The following is a 22,106-nucleotide window of genomic DNA, read 5'->3' as shown; positions in this document are numbered from 1 at the left end:
AGGAAGTGGCTTTAGCCTCCAGGTAGCAGAGGGACAAAGCCAGAGGAAGGGAAAAGGTGAGGGAAAAAGGCAGTGACTGAGAAGCAGAGAGAAGTAGTCCGAAGATGAGGATGAGGGAAGGAAGAAACGAAGGAGAGGTGATAGGAACATAGTGCTGGACGTCAGCAGGGAGGAAAGAGACCCAGACCCTGGGGAGGCTAGGGAAAGCAAGATACCCATCTGCATCCAGGAGGGAGGGGAAGCTGGACAGAAAGCATTTGTAGAAACTGAAGGAAAAGTACCCAAACTCAGAATCCTTGTGGTCAGTCTCTTTTAGAGGCTTCTCTTGGGTGGGAGGACAGTCAGTCTGAGAAGACACTAGAGTAGGATGCAAGACAGAATCAAGGGCAGTGACCTCACAGTCCCCTTGCTCTGTTATTTCACTTGTGAAAAGGAGCTCTAAGCTGTCTAGTGTGATCTGGTCGGCCTCCCCAAAGGGGTCTTCCTCTGAAATGTCTGAAAGCAAGTCCATTTCAGGGACTGGCAAAAGGTTTGGGAAAAGAGATGAAGCACCGCAGATGAGTGGTGAAGGTGGGCATATGAAAACAGACTGAGGGAGCAAACCCATGATTGAAGGTGAAATTACACAACATACATTCAAAGGAGAAAGGAAGGCAAGAGAGAAAGAGAAGAAATGGGTAGTTAGTAAACACTTTTACTCTAAAGTAGGGACTGTATTAACACAGAGTAGTTAGAAAATGCATTAAATGATTCATTTTTCAAAAGGAAAACAACTACTTTTACCACATAAAATGTATAGGTATAGACTGAATTATTACTTTTTGACTGGTTGCAAATAGATCCAATGAAACTCAAAGAGCATTATTACTTTTAAAAACCTGGTTGCTGACAGACTTTCAAAACATTAGGCCAACACACCCAGTCTTCAGTGAAGATAAGCAGAACTTCCTTTGGAATTTAAAAGAACTTAAAAAAAAAATAAATAACTGGATGTATCATATTAAAGAGGCAAAATGGAACAGAAACTGAACTGCTGAGCTCTTCTGCTTCGGATGTAAGCAGTCATTCTCCTGGGTGCCTCGCTAGCATCATTATAGAAGATTCTGACAACTTTTCAGCAGTTGAAGAATACCTTGTTGGACACAATTTCTGTTATTTTTAACTAAATAACTTTCAAACAAATAATTTTTTAAATACAAAAGTCACAAATTCTGTAACAAAGGTATGCGCTACCTTGCTAGCACGTGCTACCTGAAGCACCTGTCCTTGAGGCATAAGGGTCCACATGGTCCCCTCTCCCTCCCTCTATGCTGAGTATTAGAGGTCAAATTCCTAAGAAAGTGACAGCTACTTCATCTGGCAGACTCTTTATAAATTCATGTTGCATGTCTTTAGAATTTTCAAAGTTAAAATTTAGAAAATATTCTAAATCTACAGAATGAATTCTTTTTTCATGTATACTTTCAATGTTACTGATTAAAAAGTTGCTTTGTGTAGATCTGATGAATGCCAAGCCTCTTCAAATCAACTTGTAAGTGACTCTACTTGCCCAAGATAACATAAAATAACAGTGACAAATTTGAAAAGGGGACACAGGCTACTTCTCCATTCATTAAAGTATATGTACCAAATAAGGGCCAAAGGCAACACGCCATCTTCACTTCATAAAACAATTATCCTTTGTTTAAGATTTCTTTCTCAAGTTATAGATTATTAATAAAAAATATTTTTCATAAAAACCATTTTTGTTCACTTCAAAAATCCAAGTCAACGTAATTAAAATAATCAAATTTTAAAGGTTATACTTTAAAATTTACTTGTAACAAACAAATATAAATTTCAAATCATCAGCTTTTCTATTTGGGGGATTTAATTAAGTAGGATGATTATAAAGAAAGTCAAAGAGGCCAGACAAATACTTACTTGCCTTAATATAACTTACGTCGAATATTTTGCTTTGAACAATTTTCAGAAAAAGGTTAGAGACTCTCTCCATAGCAGCAAGAGCCTACATATATTTGAAAACTGAGTTAATTATATCAACAGAGACCATACACTGACTGGTTTTAAATATTAAGTTCTGAAAATACAAATGCGACGGATAACCTTTAGTCTAAGTACACATTTAAAATCATGTATCCTACCAATGTGCCATACCTTTCCTTCAATGAGCTGCACATGTGGGGCTCTGGCTGGGCTTCTGATGTCCCTTCTGCCATCCCCGTCTTGGACCATGGCAGTGCTGACAACTCTGCGGCCATATGCCGAAACCTCCCCAGCAGGGCCCGGAAAATCCTTCATAAGACTTTGGTCCACAACACCAATGGGAGCTAGTAAAGAATGATCATTTGGATTACTTTAGGACATTTAAATGGTCAAGCTTTATGGAACTTCCCTCACGTACACAGATAAACAGGCAGCATGTAGACAACAGGAACGCTGCTCTGAAAATAACCAACATATCAAACAAACTCATTTTTAAACTTTTACCAAAGTCTAAAAGTATTCTGAATTAGTTTTTTGATGGATAAACTCTGATTGCGGAATTGGCCAGTAGAAGGAGCTCTAAGACCAGCTGAAACGACAGTCAGAACAATAGGACAGATTTACAATGCGAGCAATATTTTGATTCTCTAGGGTTTCGTTGATTTTGCCTGAACTTATTTCTAAACCATTTACTACAATGAATAATTATCTATTTATTAAAATGATTTGTTTCAATAAGTTTAAAGAATTCTATCATAAAGGAACCTTTCATCTGAGGATGCCATTTAAAATTGTGACAGGACAGATTTTAGGGAATTCTATGTTTATGTTTTATAGTTTTAATTTTTCTAATCTCCCTCCTGAGTGCCTCAACTTGACCTAATGATAAATCTAATACATAGACACCCTCCCACCTCAGCAAAACTTTGATCCACACCCTCACATGCCACATACCCTGTCCAAAACTCCTTCCCTAGTCCTGCCTTTTTTTTGCCACTTTCATACTTGCACCCAGTTAAATCAAGCCAGAAACCTTGAAATCTCTTCCCCCACTCCTCAACCCCAGCAAGTACAACGGAGTCCTTGGATCTATTTCTAAATGTGGCCAGTTCTTCCATCTGTATTTTACCATCCAGATCCCTTTTAAGACTTTCACAGCCATTTAAGTACTCATAATTTTGAAAGCCCACAGAAAATCATAAAAGGAACTCGCATTTTATATTAAGTATAATTATATTTTCCAGTTATTTTTAACTTTTGAGAAGACTAATAATTTTCCCTTGGAAAGTTTGTACCTATGAGTAACTTTTAACTTATGATTTCTAATCACCCTTACGCATACTGAGAAATTACTGCAAAATGGGAAAATCTGACCTAGAAATGGTTTCAGATGTAATATCAAAATTTTAATAAATTTCAAATTTAAAGTTACATGATGACATTGATAAAAAGTTGACTCTGCATACTTTTAAACATTTACTAATTTCAGTTTGCAGGGGGCTTTTTTTTTGGTTAGTTTTTTGCATTTTGAAGCAAATAACTTTTATCTGTTCTTAAAAACTCTCAGAACCCCAAGAATCTTGTGGGCCTCAGGCACTGAGCTCATGGTGCCAAGGGCTGACTGACCTGTTATTACCTAAGGCAAGAACAACACTACTCTCACCTGGACTAATCCCAAATCTATGGCCTGCTTCCTCTCTAATCATTTCCAACATTGCACCAAGTGATTGTTTAAACAAGGCAACGTTGTGCTTTTATGTGCTTGCATAAGTGTGCACACATGTGTACACACGCACAACCCTACAATGGTTTCCTCCAACACCTAGACTAAAAAACACATTGTTTACTGTAGCCTGGAATGTATCAAGCTCTTCCTAATCTTATAACCTTCACACTTGCTGCTCCTGTTACTTGCAATGCTTTATTCTCCTTCTCATTTTTTAAGACTCAACTGAAATGGTTCTCCCTCAGATAGGCCTCCCTTCCCTGAAGACCCAATCTAACTAGTGCCCCTGTTTTTATTTTCCACTTTTAGGAAATCACTGCTTCCCTCTGCTCTCATATACATCTCAAATGCATCGTGGTTGTTAGCTTTCTTAAATGACTGATTTGCCTACTTTTTGGTTTGATTTTCCAATCTCAGAACCTCACTGTTCTAAAAGAGCTGTTCTAGATTTACTTTTATTTTGATATTTGATCTTAGATATCACACTGATTTTACATTTGATATAATAAGATTTAATTTGTCAAGCTTTAAAGTAATACACACATTAGTCTAGCCTAATTTAAAAACTAAACAGGAAAAAGAAAATACGACACATATCAACAATGAAAAAAAGGTATATTGATGGGGAGTGGTGGGGAAAATAAAGCTCAGTACCAGGCTTTGCTTTGGGGGAAGGGGGAAAGGAGAATGTAAGCCTTAACCAAATAGTTCACTGGCTGTCTGGCACTGTATTGGTATGAAAAGCCTTCTATTTCTCACAATAACACAATCATCCTTTTGATAACTTGCCCATCTGATGAATTACAGTGTCCAGAACACAAAACGAAAAATAATGGATTACTGTGCCATGTTTGTTGCTTTTTTTTTTACTTGTAAAAATCATTGTTTTCAGATACAGACCTATTATAACCCTCTGCAATAATTGCCCATATAAGATGGTAGATTTCCTTGAGCACAGTTGATATACCTCAAAGAAAACACAGTGGTTTACTCTGATTTTTAAACTCTAAAATTTGCAGTATAAGTTATAAAGCCTCATAGTTGAAAACAAAGGCTGAAACAGATAGCGTTCCAGAAAGAGGAATGATTTCTCTTAGGGCATTAAACAACAGTGATTGCATTTACTCAGCACTTATATAAACTCTCTGTGGCAAGAGGCAAGGCTTGTGAAATGTTTAGAGTGGGCACATTTTTCAGATTTACTGAGAAAATGCTCAGTTGTTAATTAGCTAAAAGATACATTGACACCTATTGTGCATTAATAATTCACTAAATTTAAATTACTACATTTGGGAATGTGGACAGTTTATGGTCTTCTTGCACTCATTTTGTGTGGTCTCATAAAACCATACTGAAGACTTCCCAGAATCAGGGTTTAATAACTACATATACCAAAATGCCCATCAACAAACCCTGGGAAGTATCTCCATGTATAAGCCGGGATTTGTTTTCCAAGTTTACTCCAGGAAAAAAGAGATCAAGGCCAAGGAGTGTCAATCCTTCACTAATGAGAGAGAGCATTTTTATCTATTAGCATATTCAGTCTTTTTAATTAATTATTTAAAATATAAGTTATTCAAATTCGGATTTAAGAATGATTATCAGTAATAACAAGCGATCAAAAAAGGTTTTTGCGGATAACTAGTAACACAGAAAATTTTAAATTTAATATGACTATGTATGTGTTTTGAGATCAACAAAAAATGTTGGAAAACTACTTATTCTGGTAGTTATCCACAACAATTACGTTTTTTAGGTATAAAAAAATTAAGTACTTCATAAAGCATTCTAATATAAAATTAACTCTTATAGAAGACCTGCTATTAACACAAAATTAGGGTAATAAGATACATATATGAAAGGAAGCAACAATTTATTTCCATGTATAATTTATATAAAAACTACAAATATATAGCTAATTAGAATTCTAATAGTAAAAATATATAAATTTATACGTACCTCCCCTCGGGTGAAAGAACAAAGGAACATATTATATTTCCTTTTTGTTAAAAAGCTTTATTTAAACTGATCTTCTGAAACTGTGAATGGTTTCTCATAGGCTGGAAAGTTTGGTAAGCTTCAGTCAGAGTTTTAAACTCATAAAAATTTGAATGTTTTAAGTTCCTTTGAATACAGGTTCAGATGTTACTATACCAAAAAACTGTTGGAATTACATTTTTGCTCTTAACGAATTCAAGAAATTAAGCCACATAAAAGACATCACGATTAAGTCAGACCAGTAAAAATGTGCTTACCCAACAGCTCATCAGTGAGAGCTCTTAGCTAATATTTGTGTGCATTGACAGTATAAAGAAAACAGGTTCAGAATGACAACTTCAAAACACTACCAAATTTCCTTGTGCGTGTAAGAAATAGCATTTTATTTACTCAGAAAAAAAATGGTTATTCCTCCAGGGTATTTCCAGGGGCCTTATTAACTAGATCAACATTTTCTGATTTCCCTGGATTAGAAAGATTTATGGAATCCCAAACTACCATAAATGTGTTTACCTCCATCTAGACTCCTGGAGACTCGTTTACTGGAGGAGCGCTCAAAGTGGGGCGCTGGCCTGTCGATGAGGGTGCTTGCCTGGCGGGTCTGGGCTTGGGTGCGGCCGCTGTAGCGGAATTTGGACCCCAAGGTCAGGAACTTGGCCTTTGGTGGCTGCTCTGGAGACACAAGCCTGGAGGGGTGAAAGGGAAACAAAATTAAAATTGTGCTTGGATTTCACTTTAAAACTATATATTTTAATATCTCATTTTATTAAGAATAATTCCTCAACCAAAAAAAAAAAAAAAGCTGCCTGAAGTTTCCAATGAAAAAGAACATTATTTATAGACCTTCCTACATACTGAGCGTTATGATAGTGATAAGATGAATAAATCCACATTCGTGTGTATATTCATGAACATTTTCCTCAACCTAAGCAAAAATGCAGCTGTTCTCAGTGTGTATCAAAGGTTATTTGTATTAGCTTAAATCGTTTAGATAAACACATATGTCTGAATTCTTGCTCCTCGCTGTAAGTGCCAAGTAGCAATCCATTACCATTAGTAATTCTTAATATTTATGTCTATTTCTCCTGGGAAAGAACATCTAACTCAAGAATCTGTTCCATCAAGTGATGCTTTCCCATGAAGAACACAGCATATGGCAGATCCACAGAGATGACTAACATCCTTTCTTGCCAGCACAATTCTAATGCTTAAAGCCGGGTTCAAAATGAATGAAGTCAGACTTGATGTCAAATACTTCCACATATGCAAAAACATGTAGTTAGCCAATGAGCCAATTTTGTCTGTAATTTCCTCACTTTCATTGTCTGACCAAGAGTTGGCAAAGCATCTTAACAAAAAGATAAATCTCAGAGCTCTAGTAGAATTTAAAAAAAGCTTTAGTTGACAATTCCACAATATGGAGACCACCACCAAAATTCTCCCTATCATTCATTCTCCAAAGAAGAGTGATTTTTTAAAGAATTCTTTACCATTTCAAGTATTTCTAGACCTTCTACCCAATGTTTTCGAAATCTTATTCTGCTTACAAGCAATAAAGAAAAGATTCAAGTCAAGGTAAAGCTACATGTAATAATACAAGAAATGATCCTCCATTAATTCAGGATTCTCAATAGTATCAACACAGAAAACAACATGTTAGAATTAAACTGCTGAAAGAAGAATTAATATACTCTGGCCCCTTTAATTTATTCATGTAGAGTAGTAGAAGTATTTCTTGAAAACACCCATTTTCTGCCAATAGACATTCAAAAGAGACACAGTTAATGCCAGTGCCTCAAACTGTACTTTGGAAAAAGCTGTATACTCTTAAATTAGAGTGCCAGAATACTAGAAATTTAGGCCAGAAAAGAACTCTTGTCTACACCCTGTCTCCTCTTTCTCTAACAGCTGAGGAAACTGACATACAGAAAGATCAGTACTTTTGTCACATGACTAACAGAGACAAGGTGAGAAATGTGGCCATTATCCTGCACTGTCTCCTGATGGGTTGGTTGAATACAGCCGGGTTTCCTTACACTGCAGTCCAGCTAAATACAATCTAAGAATGCTGTGTAAGAAAGCAATGACCTATAGAAAAAAGGGTCATTGGCAAGCTCGTCAGTGAAATAATTAATAAATGCTCACTCTGCTTGAAAAACAAGTTGGCCAAATTACATTTATTTATCATCTATTCAAGAAGTAGTGTCTGTAGCTATTGGGAGTTCAACCAAAGGTAAAAAGAGACATTTCTAAAGAATACCTCAGGAGAAATATGCATCAGTGACCCAAATGGAATCTCTCCCTCTCCCACTAAATTTAAAAAATTAAACAAAAGACAAGTGTTGGCAAGGATGTGAAGAAATTGGGACCCTTTGCACACTGTTGGTGGGAATGCAAAATGGTGCAGAAACTATGGAACACAGTATAGAGGCTCCTCGAAAATTTAAAAATAGAACTACTACATGATCCACAAATTCTACTCCCGGATACTTACCCAAAAGATTTGAAATCAGGATCTCAAAAGATATTAGCAGTCCCTTGTTTATTACAGCACTATTCATAATAGGTAAGGTGTGGAAATAACCTAAACATCCACTGACAGATGAATGGATACAGAAAATGTGGTATATATACATACAATGGAGTACTATTCAACCTTAAAAAAAGGACACTCTGCAGTATGCGACGACATGGATGGACCTTGAGGACATTCTGCTAAGTGAAATAAGTCAGACACAGAAAGATAAATACTGTATGATCCCATCTATGTGAGGTATCTAAAACAGTCAAATTCACTGAATTAAAGAATGGAGAGTGGTTACCAGAGGTTGGAGAAGGGGGAAATTGGGAATTATTAATCATCAAGCATAAAGTTTCAGTTAAAATAAACAAGCTCTAGAGATCTGCTATATAACACTGTATCTACAGTCAACAATAATATACTGTACACTTAACATTTGTTAAGAGGACAGCTGTCATGTCAAGTGATCTTACCACAATAAAACAAAACTAAAAAAAGAGAGAAAGACTGGATGTGAAGAGGAAAGTGAGACTAGGGTATTCGGCACGCTTCTGTAGGTTTGCCTCAATTGACTATATCTCTTAACCAAAGGTCATATCTTCCTGGAATGAGCGACTTCATATAAGGATTTACTCTCATTTCCAATTTTCAAAATATATAAATCCAAGAAAAACAAGAAAAATATTTTAAAGGCAGATATACATCACAATGCGAAAGAAAGAAAGTCCTTTACTAGAAAATTTTTGTTTTACTTATTTCAAATTGAGATAACATACTTTCTTGCCTGACTGGCACTGGTGATAACACACATAAAATATTAGCTTGCAGATTAATTTTCTAATGACAAGGAAATCCTTCAGTAATTAAGCTGCAATTAAATAGAAACACACTTCAAAACAAAAAAGGGTTGACTTGACCACAGACATTTATTAACTTTCTCTAAGAGAATTTTTTTTGGTGATTTAATTCAATGGTTATATAAACAAATTTTCTAAGAAAATGTAGACCGAGCAACAAAATATTTCAATACTATCACTTCAAGATCACCTTATTTCCTTTTGATGTCATTTTTATTTTCATATCAGATCCTATCTTCATAAGAATAACATCAAAACCACTACAAAGCATCTATCAGTTCACTTTTGAGAATTTAAAAGCTATAAGGGACTAATCATCATAAAGTACGAAAGGCCTTGAGCAAGATGATCTAAGTAATGTTGCATTACAAAGGATTTCAACTCTTTCATATTTTACTGTTTAAGAAGTGTATTAACATTTTAATTTTATAAAACTCCTGTCATTACAAATCAAATATTATTAATGTTTATCTTTGAGAAATAAAGGAACGTTTTAAGAAAACCCACGTATCAATTACTAAATCAATCATACATTTAACCAGTGCTACCAGGTTTCCATGAAGCTCTCTAGGAAGTGTCTGATGACACTAATTCACTTGGGATTACCCTGGATTTACAATGCCAAGTTTAAATGGCAGTTTAATGTCAAGTAGAGAATCTCATGTTAATCTTGTTTATATACCACTGCCAACAAAAAAAGGTTTGAGAAAACACCAGGAAGCCTATCAGCTGCAGATATAGTTTGGAAGTCTAGCATAGTGCATATTCTTGTGGATACTTAGAGCCACACTACCTGGCCTTGAATTCTATCTCCACCCATTACTATTTATATGACAATGGGCATGTTTCTTAATTTCTGTGTTCCTCGCTTTCCCCTTATGTAAAGTGAAGACAGTAGCACCTGTCCCATAAGATGCACTGTAAAGATTAATAGAATTAATCCATGTATAACTTAGAATGGTGATGGGCTCTAGATTATTACGTTCTTGTTCCACTAGTAATAATCTAGCTGAGTGGCTATCAATTAATACAAAGATCTGTTTATCTTTTAATGGCTTCAATCTGAAAGCCATTTTAATTTTCTAAATAAATCACCTGCATCTTTTATGATAAACTAGAATAACAAAATCCACTGATTGAAGTCAAAGCACTCTGCAGACAAATTAGGATTTGTCCTTTCTGTGTTAGATATATGTTTTATACCATTTGTGAGCAAAGTTACACAAGGATTAAAGATATAAAAACACTTATATTAAACTAGTCTACTTTTAAACTGGAGTCTGTGGTATGTTAGCAAAAATAATGAAGGGACTTCAGGCTTTGCAGGGCTAACAGACAACTCGGAAACACTTGATTAGAACACAAGAAGGAAGACAGTGCAGAGGTGAAGAGTGTGTGCTTTAGAATCAGAGAGCTGGGTCCCCACCTCTGCTCAGCTTCGCACGGGGGTGAGGAATACATGAGATGGTGCGATGTAAAAAGTTCCCTACTGACATCAGTATGAGCTCAATAAATGTTAGCATTTGTCATTTCTAAAATGATTATGCTTTTATTATCATTATTTGACAGGGAAGCCTGCCTTTTTTCCTGCCTGAACTTGTATCACTCAACTCATAAATGTAATCTATGAGCTTTATTTGAAGCAGGCTCATGTTGTCTTAGGAGAAATTTGTCATGGCTATCAAGAGAAATTGTAAACTTTGCAAAGATTTAAATGATAAGTGTAATTAAATCAGATGGATTCAAATATATTTTATGGGCTGCATTTCTCCTCTAAAATGAGTATATGAGAGCAGTCTTAGAAATAGATAAATAGAATAAATAGCTCACTGTGGTACTGCACTAAGAATAATGAGGAGAACGGTGATAGTGATGATAAACATTATTATATACCAGAAATGGTTCTAAGTTTGTTTCATGTGTATTAGCTCATTTTCTTATCACATGGATGATGAAAGAGATACTTAGAAAGGTGGAGCAACTGACTCACAGTCACACACCTAGTATGTGGAGGGACAGGGTTAGACCCTAAGAGTCCAGAGCAAAAAGTTTAAATATGAAGGGTCTAGATACGCAGCTATATATACCACACTAACAGTACACTGAGGAACTGGAGATAATGAAGATCAGTGAAGTACTGTTTGCCAAGAAAAATAATGTAAGAAATAGGCCTTTGAAGAAAAATATGAAAAGAGATAGGAAACAAGCTAAAGAAGGCTAGACGATCTATGGAGATCTTATCCTTTTATGGTGTTTAAGGGGGCATGACATAGGCATGTTTATTGGCCGAAGAAGAAGTCAAAGGCAGCCACTGGATTACACAATTTACAAAACACAGTCCTATGTGAGGCACGAAATGAGGGATCAAGGCAGAGAGATGAGTACTTTTTTCCTTGAGACAGGAGAAAAAGAAAAGAATGAAGGGAGAGGAGAATGATGCTTAATTAAAGGCAGGAGGAGGAAAAGAGAAGGTGCATGAAATCAACAATGCTCATGGCCCACAGCTTCTATTGTCAGTGTACCACAAAATGAAGGGCACCTGAGCAGAGAGGCAGGGGTACCTCTCTGTATATTTGGAATGAGAACAAAAGTCAAAGGATTGACTACCTGATAGCACCAAGGATCCCACTTATATGGAACTGGTATATCTGGAATAGCACTAACTCACAGAGTCGTATGATTTTCTCTTATAAAGAATGAGTGTGTTTTTCAGGATAGTTGTGCTATTTAAAGTATCACTTGACAGCACATGTACAGAAATAGTGAGGTCAGGACACAGGACTAATCCAGGACCAACAGATCAGTGGATCGATGTGCCAAAAGAGCAGGGGCTTGAGGGGTTTAGAACACCCCTGACAAAGTAACAAAGGGGCAGACCACAGGGTTCAAGCTGGTCTGGAAAAGAAGGTAAGCAAAAGGGAGCTGATAAGACCAACTAAACGAAACCTGAGATGAGTGATAGTGGAAAGAAGAATGGCAGCCGGGTTAAGAGAGTGCAGTGGTGGGGGAAAGAAAGGTGATTGTGGTTAGAAAGTGGACTTTTAGATCATCGTACTGGCAGACAGTTCGGAGTGATGACAAGGCATGGCTTGAGTAACAGAAATAGACATAGGAGTGGACTCTGCAGACAAAGATTTGACACTGAGGAGAGCAAAGGGCCACATAAATCAGTGCTGCTACATCTGCCACACTCTCCCCTCCATCACCTCCCGGTATGTCAAGGGCACCATAAACTGTTTTAATTAATTTTAGCCTGTTTTCTTAAAATTACCTGTAGAAAGTATGATGTTCCACGCATACTTTCCATAGCCTTTTCGCAGCTCGATGGTTCGGCAGTTTGAATCCAATGGTGCTTTCAAACTGTTCCAGCTAGAATAAATCCAGAAAATAAATCGGCATATTTCTTTAAGAATTAATTAGAAGCTACTAAACAACATGAATTCAGATTTTCTTTAAGAAGTAATTCTTCTTGAAAAGGTAAATATACCTAATATAATTAATTATACGAAATGGATATTTCATAGAAACAGCAATAACTAGTTTCTATGAAGAGCAGGTATACTACTGACATAAACCAACTATCCTTCAACATCCACTAAAACTCATCTTACCACTTTCCTATTGATCTCTGCCACCTACTTGATTCAACAACAAAAGAGTCTCCACTATGTGGCAGGTACTTACTACCTTTTCTCTTCTGTGAAATGGTGGCTGTTGCTTGTTTTTTAGCAATAGGAATGAATATATATATATATGCAGGTTTATCATCAAGAATCCTGACCTATTTTCACCGTGGAAGAATAAAGAATAGTTCATTTCCTTAAATTCAGTGGAAAAGAATTCAGTTAGCTCATGGCCATAAAGGAGAACAAAGCCTGATCAGATAAGCCAAGGGCTACATGACATGCTTACCTCTGCTGGCCTAACTTTAATGTAGAAGTTACTGCGCTTATAGGAAATTTTCAAGATTTTCGGCCAAGCAAAACGATTGATTCTCAGTCTGTCTTTGTAAATGAGAAGTCCATTAGCACACACGCCCAGCTTGATGTCCACACCTTCTGAGTCCTGCCAAGCATAAGCCATTTGACCATGGTTAGAGCTGTGAAAGTTATACTGACCAGGAAGCTCATTAGCCCTCTCAAATCACAACCAGGAATACCAATTTAATAGGTTTGTATTTTGATTTCAGTGACAGCAACACAAATTAATAGAAATGGTAGGACACACAACACATCTTAAATCTATTCATTTTCAGGGATCACGTTTGATTTGCCAAAGAGGACAGGACACAACATGACTACGGGGCACAATAATCTTCAAAAGACATAACTCATGTCCTTGAGCTTGTTTCTAAGAGCTAAAGGGGAAGAAAGGAAACAACTCGATTTAGATATCCTAGAGGCTATTCCAGACCTTGGGGACAGTATATTGGCCTAAAGTGTGTTCAGCTATTTAACTTTAGACAAATTTTTCTCAGATGGATTATTCTAGCTAATAACTATTAAAATTATGTCTATATCATGCAAAACACCAATCCCTCACAGAAATTTTCTTCTAGGCTGACAGTGTTGAAATCTTTGGATTCTTTCAAGTAGTTCTTCAATAACTCAGAGTGCTGACATCCAGTTCTCATTATGGCATTCCTTTGGCTGGCATATTTCAAAGGACTGCAGGCTGTTCTTGAACTTATTAAAAGTTTGATTTCCCCAGTGTTTTAATTTGGAATAGATGACAATCTAGAATAATCCCAAGCCTGAAAGATTTTAAAATATCAAATGAGTTTATAGACAAAAGTAAAAAACTGGCTCCTTCGACTAGTGTTGAAGGTTATTATATGTGCAATATTCAAAATATATACTGTTTATCTTTAAGGGAAAAACTAGATCTCATTTAAAATATATAAAGCTGAAAAATCTTATTCAGAGTTATTCAGAAATCATTAACATGGAACAAATTCTCACAGAACACGCTGAAATGAACACCACATTTAGTCTAGGTCTCAATGCAATAAAAGTATAAAAGTTCTCAATGCACTAAATGTTTGCCTTGTTATTATGAACAATTTAACAAAATTTATATTGTTTTAAAAATAGAAGTACAGTATTAGACAACTGATGCCAATTGCTTTTGCTGCTGCTATGTGAATAATTCATATATACAAATAAAATTACATTAGACCATCTGAAGAGATTTAAAGACCTAATCCATAAGGTGCTTTATTTGCCAGTATCTTGGCAGCCACAATTCTCTCTAGGAACAGTGTAAAAAGCTGGGGTGAAATCAGGCACAGGTGCCCAAGCAACTTGGCACCAGACACAATTGGTGTGTTTGCCAAAAACATCACTGGCCATGGCCACAGGGAGCAGGCGGAAGATTGCCCAAGACAGCATGTTCTCACCACAAGTAAGGAGGCAACCCTCATTTGAAACATTGAACAAAGCCAGCTCTAGTCTGAAGCAATCCATAAACAGGACACTGAAGTTATTTTATCTGACTTAAAAATAAACACAATCTGGATCCAAGTAAACCAGCTGATCTTCGGTTGTTCCACGCATTGTTTTAGAATTATCAGTATTTGTATGAATAGAAATTTATAGATAAAGAATAAGAAGTGAAAGAGAAAACAACATGTCTTAGTTCTCCATATCTGACTCCTGCCATTCAGCAAGAAAGTCAGAAAAATAAGCTAATAAAAAGGGAGCATCTTTCTGCCTTGCTCACTGACTCAGGAAGCTGCCCCATTAGGATACCAACAGGATCTCATGCCCACTGACTTCTGAATGGCTATGGAAAGTTCTCAAAGATCAGAGAGAGGAGGGAGAGAAGGGGGAATCTAGGTTCTAGGTATTTTTAATACCTAGATCCCCTCACTGTATATTCACACCATCAGGCTGGCTGTGTCCTTGACTATCTCAGCTTTTCTCAAGACAGCCCTCTCCACACAGGCCTCTCCTGGGTCCCAGCCACCACCTTTGCCCTCACCCTTTCAGATCCAGAGAATTTAAGAGGGCTGCTGTTATATTACCTCAGAAGTATCACTTCTCTTGTGTTTCCCCTGCACCTTTCTCAAGAGTCCTTTAAATAAATACCCTTCAACTTGTCCTAACGTGAATGTGCCATTAAGAACTCGTTTGGTAGTAAAATATTAACTTAAAAAATTTTAAATGTGATCTCAAGACAATGAAAAATGTATAAAGGCATAAAAACTACATTAAAAGTTCTTTTAAATTGCTACGGATATTTTCAATGAGCTACAAATATCTTGCTTATCAAATATTATCTGAGTACATCACATGATAAACAGAATGAATGAATAAATGCTACTGCCCAATATTTCAAAAGTCACCTGCTCCTAACCACAGAGTATATCATATAATCTGGGCTTCCTATGCCACATCTAAGGATTGACAGGGTGTTTTAAAAGCAGGCAACCATAGGTTCCCTCAGCATGTTGAGTTGACTCCAGACATATTTTTCAAAACCAAATCTTTCTTTCACCTTCCCTCTTGTTCTCCTTGACTCTCGCCACTATATGATCATCCAAACTAGGATCACTATGCAGGTGATGTTTATTACTGGCATCCTCCCATCCCAACCCACCTCACCTTCTCCTATTACTTAGCTCCATTGTTTCATTCTTTTCCCACCTCTCAAATAAGATTGAAGGTGCTGCATCATCACCTGGAGCCTGGGCCAGCCGACATTATCTTACAAGGTGCAAAACAGACCTACAGGGAGAAGCCCAGCTCCAGGGCTCCTTTGCAGCCCCGAAGCTTTTTGGACAGTGGTCATATCCATGCCACTTTTGCCCTTTTATGGTGGCTAGATCTGCTCTCCTCTCCTGAGACAGAGGCAGGAGAGGAAGTTGGGGTAGAGGCAGCACTTGGCATAGCTAAAGCTGAGACGGAATAAACCAGGATGAAGGACCAAGAAGGTTGACAAGGTAAGTCTTAGGATATGTGCAAATGAAAGAGTATTAATTTAAAAGATTGGGAAAAGAAGGAAAAAGTAGGGGGAGAATAAACGGACTCTCCCACAACTATAAATCCCACAATTAGTTACCTAAAGAAATATTATAGAGGCCTTCAGGTAAAGGTGAGTAGCCTTTTGCTGAAGATGAACTTGGCTATTCTGACACTGGAACCCTCTCAAACTTCAGTTAACAAACCGGAAAGATGCCACCTCCCCATTACAGTACCTTGGCATGATGTAGGTCAACACCATACATGGAAAGCCTCTTTGCATTTTCTAAGAACTGAGAATCAGCTTGTGCTGGAGATAAGCCCCTGAGAATCAAAAGAAATAATGTTATCTTATGGTGGATGCAAAGCAAATGTGGCCAAAATAGGGAAAGGGGTGTGTGAGCTTGGAGAGTTTGGGGTGGCGGGAGTAACACTGTTAAATTTGTAGACAAATAGAAAACAGGTAAGAAGGCTCAACGCTCAACCTCTAGCATTTTTCTCTTAAGATCCTCTAATACAAATCTGTTTATTACAAGGAGGTATACCCCCACTTTTGCCCTTTGAGTAAAATTGGAATAAAGTTAGTAAGAAAATATTTAAAGTCAAATAGTACATTTATTTTTTTAAAGAAATGTCAATAATTGTAGTCTGTCTAAAAATTTCTAATCACTAAAAGTTCTTTTAAAATCATTTCAGTCAAAATTTTTGAAAAGTTCAATTTTTCAATATGGTACAAATTATAATTTTGTAGCTAGAGTTTTTAAAACTTGTGCTTAAAAAAGCCATTTTGTTTTCACACAGATATAAAAGTTTTCAAAGTGTGATATGGTATTTATGTAATTAAGTAATCCTTAGTTTAACCAAAGGTCATCTTCTGTGGATAGAGAAATCACCTGTGTATTTCAGTTATTTCTCCTGTGTCCATCACCACCCACCTTTCTGATTCAAATCCTGATGCCTCATCATCTCCCTGACTTTCTTATGAAAGGCGGTAATAAAAAAAAATTAAAAGGCAGAAAAAATATATAGTAAATGCCGAACAAGTATGTCGGTATGTCTGTTTCAAGTGTGTGTGTGTGTCTGTCTATCAGTCAAGGAATAAGATTGAGTGATAGTAAAAAGGAGATGTCATAGTGAAAAGCAAATTTTTCCAATAATGAAAATATTTAGCCTCATGAGTATAGTTCCTTGTATGACAGTCATAAAAACCATAAAAGGGTATCTCGGGGGCTACAAGTTGTCTTGATCAGTCCTAGGTGAAGTTCCAAAAGGAAAAAACTAGATAATCCCATAAACTATGTTCAAATGTCTAGTAAGTTTTATAAGAGAAGCCATTTAAATCTTCCATGGCCCTTCTCTCTCCAGTTAGCAAGTCAACAGACCTGTGGGTTTTATGCAGCTCTATTACTTTCTCTTCCAGCTCCTTTGTCTGTGTGGGGGCAAACTGGAAGTCACTGAGGTCATGACTGGCATGCTCTTCTGGGTCATAGTCTCCAAGTTCAGCCTGCAGTGTGTAAGATCCCAGGAGGGCATGAGTCACAAAAGAGCAGGGCAGGCGGCCAGAGGCAATGTCTTGCCGGAGCTGAAGGCACAAGAAGTATCTGTGAGGAGCAGGGGGAGAAAAGGGTCGGGGAAAACAATGAGTTAAGATTGTAGCACTTGTAATCCTTGAGTTCTAATATTCCTTTTTGAAAACAAATATACAATACAGGCACTCTTCATATCTCTAGCAAAAAAAAGTCTTCTGTAATAAGCAGGTCACCTTGTTCCTTGGACTCCTAACGTGTGGCTTATTTACAGAAACTGAGTTTAGAGAGCAAAGTAATAGAATGGAAATTTTGAACTGCTATTCCAATAATAGCAAATTATGACTATCATAATAAAGAATGTTATGACTGAAGGTAAAAACTCCAACCATTTAGACTGTCTCCTGGGATCTAAAACTAATCAGAATTGGCATGACCTTCAAAAGTTATAAAGATTAATGAAATTTTAAAAGTAGCTGCAGCTCTTAAGCATTGGCAAGAAAAGCTAATAAGGTCACCCCACTCTTTACCCTTTCTACCCTTTTCATACTATTTCTTCTTTTCCTGAGATGGTTTTTACAACAATCATAAGTCAGTCTCTACTCTGAAGCTCTTACTTGTCCATTTACCCATCGAAAGAGGCAGCTAGTTCAGATTGTAGTAGAAAAAGCATGGGCTACAGCGCCAGGCAGAGCTGACTCTGTAATCTTGAGCAAGTTAATTTACTTGTCTAAGGCTAATTTCTCACTTGGAAAATGGGAGAAACTCTATCTCTCTTTGAAGATGAGGACAAAAAATTAGGTAATATAAATAAAACATGGCATGGTATGTAGGAATTAATGACTGATAGTCATAATCATAATGATATTATTATTTATAATTATTATTCAATGTTCCAAGTAGCTTATTACACAGCTATAAGATTCTGTTTTTTTACTAAATAACATTAGGAAAATTGTTATTTATCTTCTATGAGGATTTTTTTGGGCCCCCATCAACTCCTTTTGGTGACATTTTAAAACCTGATTGCTACTCTCATATTTAACCACTCGTTCTGATTACCATCGACCCTTCCAAACTAAATGACAGTGCCCTCATTATGGAAGATTTGTTAGACTGCCATTCTTACTGGCAGCTGGCTACCTTCACTTGTGTACACTTCTGCCTAGCATAGGTTTCAGGGCCCTACTGCCCTGCTGCCCTTTATCCAATACGTTCTGATGGGCGTGCTGCCTCTGGTCCAGGCCTCTTTGCAGTTAGGTGAGAGAGCAGGTCCCAGCACATGGGATCAGCCCTCATGTAGTTCAGATAAACCTGGATTATTGCACAATCTGTCAGGCAGGGCAGGGACTTTTTATCATCATCGCAGTCCCACAGTTAGCAAAGTACTTGCCACATGGCAAGAGTTCAATAATTTTCTGAGAATGAAAAGTCACCTCGCTATCATTATAGTCTGTAGTCTGAGTGTTTTTATGCATTGCAGGAGCTCTCTTATTGAGGATTATGTTTCTCTAACCCCTAGAACATTATGACTATAATTACACTTATTTTAGAAAACTAAATTTTAAACCTATGAGTCAGGTTATCCTCAAATTCTCTAAGACTAATTAAAAGTAGTGCTAGTTCTCCACATTTTATGGTACTTTTAAGACCTAACCACATAGATTCCATCTGTTACTAAAATCTTGTTGCTCCTTTTTATATTATTTTCTCTAATTTTCACACTAGTCCTTTCCTCTGTTTTTAAAGCCCAAATCCAAGGTACAAAAAACCTCAAACAAAAACTGCAACAGCTTCCTGAATTTCCCAAGTTGATCTCCTTCACTGCAGGTCAGAGCATTCTTCCAATGTTATTCTGAACAGTGTCTTGCCCTCCTCAAAAGCCTACCACACCTTCCAAATGTTCACGCAAGTCATGGTAAAGATTGCAATCATGACAAGCAGGCTACCAGACTACACAAACAGGCAGTTGGCTCTTAGCTGACTAGACTATATCATTCCTCCCACTACACACAGTGAGACTGTTCAAGGCCCATTTAAAAAACAAACAAACAAACAAAAACAAAACAAAGAAAAACACCAAAGCATTTACTAAGCTGCAAATACCAAAGGATTATTATCCCCCAAATTACTGCAAGGAAGAGTGTATGTACAGAGGGGACATTAGGTCACAAAGCCCCAGTTACTTGCATTGTTCAAAAGGCACTCCTGCAGTGAGGCTCTGTAGCCTACTACACCCACCACCAAGCTGTCAAGTTTTATGCTCCAAGCAGCTTACTGTGCAGTTATAAAAGCTACTATTTATTACCTACTAGATGAAGCTAATTTAATCACTACTTAATTAGTAACAGTATACCCCTAATTCAGCAACAAGTACTAAAGGAAAAAAAGAAATGACCTGTCATTCATCCGTTCTTGGAAAGAAATCGTTCCTCTTTCACGTGGTCTCACGCACTCTTTCAAGAACCTACGCGACTTGATGTCTGACAATGATACTGGCCCACCAGAAAGCATCAAAGCATAGGAACCACAGCAATCAAAAGCAGTCTTCCACAAAGACTCTCTAGTTTTCTAAAAGTATATATTGGAACACAGTTTTCCTTGGCCATGTGAATAATATATATAAATCACCCTATAGAACTTCTTACCAAAGCTAAGAGGTCCTATCACTGGTACCCAGTTTAATAGAGCAAGGATAAGATATCAAGGCACTGGTGGATTCAAAATGTTCCTTGGCTACCATTCAAATACTCAGTCACTCTGAGAATCAGTAAATGCTCTCTTGCTCCTAAATCAGATCTTTTATTTGCAATTTAAGCACATTTATATATCCTAGACAGTCTCAGAGGAGATGAAATGAAATAGCTATTGATTCTTATATAAGAAAGCCTACCTTATTAGTTTTCTTTTGGTGGGGGGCAAAAAAATTACAGTTCAATTGACTTTTAAAAACAATTTTTCTACTCATATCATTTTTGTAATATGGGACTAGTGCACATGCACACATAAGCTGTATAAAAACCATCTTAGCAGTAAAATCTGAAATATTAAATGTCAATAATTTATGAAAGCATAACATAAGAAAGTTGCCAGCAATATTTTTTAAATATTCCATTACTCAAATATAAATGAGGAAATTAAAAATGAATAAAAAATTTGAAATTGGCCACATTTCAAACTATTTTGAAATATGCATTTCCAAGGAAATTTCTAAAACTCAAGAAAAAATCTTTTGGTTTTAATCCTGATATTACCACCATTCTCCCAGGGCACACAAATAAAGGAGAGCTATAAGCAAAGGTTCATTCTTCATGTAAACATAAAGTACCTGGTGATATCTTCAGTCAATTGAGATGGATCAGGAGGATAAAACTTCACATTAAAGGTGAATAGCCAGGGAAGATCTGTAATTAAATATCAAGTTTGTTTATCCAATCAACAGAATAACCATTTATTTTGATAAAACTTAAAGCCCAACATTCTAAAACCATACAGATTAGTCCCACTATAAATCAGTTTAAAGAATTTCATTTGTAAAGAAAATACCATTTATAAAACAAAAACAAAAACAAAAAATAAATTAAAAATCAATTACATAAATAACCCACCATTAAAGAATAACAGGTTCATTTTTTTTAATATAAGTTTATTGATATTTCAACCAATGTTTTTGTTTGGTGACCTATTAAGCAAAAATTTTAACATAACCTCCACATAATGGTTCTGAGATAAGATTTATTTTAACCACAGAATCTCTAGATGCCAAATACTCTCCACCCTTAAAAAAAAGCATTTTAGGATTTTTACATTGTTGGGAGAAGGAGTATAATGATCAAGTGATCCCTACAACTCTTCAAGAAATGATTAATGGGCTATTAGAAGGTAGTGTTAAAAGATATCCCAAAGAAGAGAGAGTGGTAAAATGTCACAATACTTTAAGACAATAAAGTTATTTTCCCAGTTTTATAAAGTAGGTACAAGTATATGCATATATAATATATTTGCTGTCTTATGTCATAAAGAATGAACATAGCAAATAACCATGTCATAAATGGCCTACTAAAAGTTAAAACATGTATTTACCTATTTATACATTAATAGTTAAGATATATCAAGCTTTCGATGGCTTTAAAAAACAACAAAAAATACACACAGCTCTGGAGAGAGGGCAGGTGTTATTTTCCTAAAGGGATTCAAATAATTCCAATGGCCTGAATTCAGAGTTGTACACAAAGTTCACAGTATTTCCAACTGTCTTCTTAAAAAGTATGTGTGCGTGATATTCCATTTTATATATATTTGAAACCCTCATGGTTGCTTTGATTTATACACTTGAAGAAAAATTTCTTGAATCCCATTCTCTTGCTCAATGTGTCATCTTTTTTTTTTTTTTAACCATTAGCACACTGAGTCAATGAAAAGTTATCGAATGGCAGCTGTGCACAATACACGATACTTTTGCTGGATTTTGGTTCATTATATCACTATTCTAATAAAGCCAATCCTGCTGAATTTAAGAAGTAGATTTCA

General features: G+C 36.3%; 1 protein-coding gene across 11 annotated transcripts in view; it reads right to left on the bottom strand.

Moving 5' to 3' along the window:
* EPB41L2 (erythrocyte membrane protein band 4.1 like 2) overlaps positions 1–22,106 on the bottom strand; it is a 203,574-nt gene that overhangs the window by 38,481 nt on the left and 142,987 nt on the right. For all 11 annotated transcript variants that reach the window (XM_023529810.1, XM_023529815.1, XM_023529812.1 and 8 more), the window contains exons 6-12: positions 20,905–20,980; positions 17,433–17,651; positions 16,287–16,374; positions 13,001–13,153; positions 12,360–12,457; positions 6,224–6,396; positions 2,158–2,330 (exon numbers count right to left, since the gene is read on the bottom strand). In XM_023529810.1, coding sequence (XP_023385578.1) covers positions 2,158–2,330; positions 6,224–6,396; positions 12,360–12,457; positions 13,001–13,153; positions 16,287–16,374; positions 17,433–17,651; positions 20,905–20,980 — 980 coding nt within the window. The remainder of the gene's footprint in view (positions 1–2,157; positions 2,331–6,223; positions 6,397–12,359; positions 12,458–13,000; positions 13,154–16,286; positions 16,375–17,432; positions 17,652–20,904; positions 20,981–22,106) is intronic.

The sequence above is a fragment of the Pteropus vampyrus genome, unplaced genomic scaffold (genome assembly GCF_000151845.1).
Source record: "Pteropus vampyrus isolate Shadow unplaced genomic scaffold, Pvam_2.0 Scaffold43, whole genome shotgun sequence".
Classification (NCBI taxonomy): Eukaryota; Metazoa; Chordata; class Mammalia; order Chiroptera; family Pteropodidae; genus Pteropus; species Pteropus vampyrus.
Note: the sequence above shows the minus strand (reverse complement) of the source record. Positions and strands in the feature narration are given on the sequence as shown.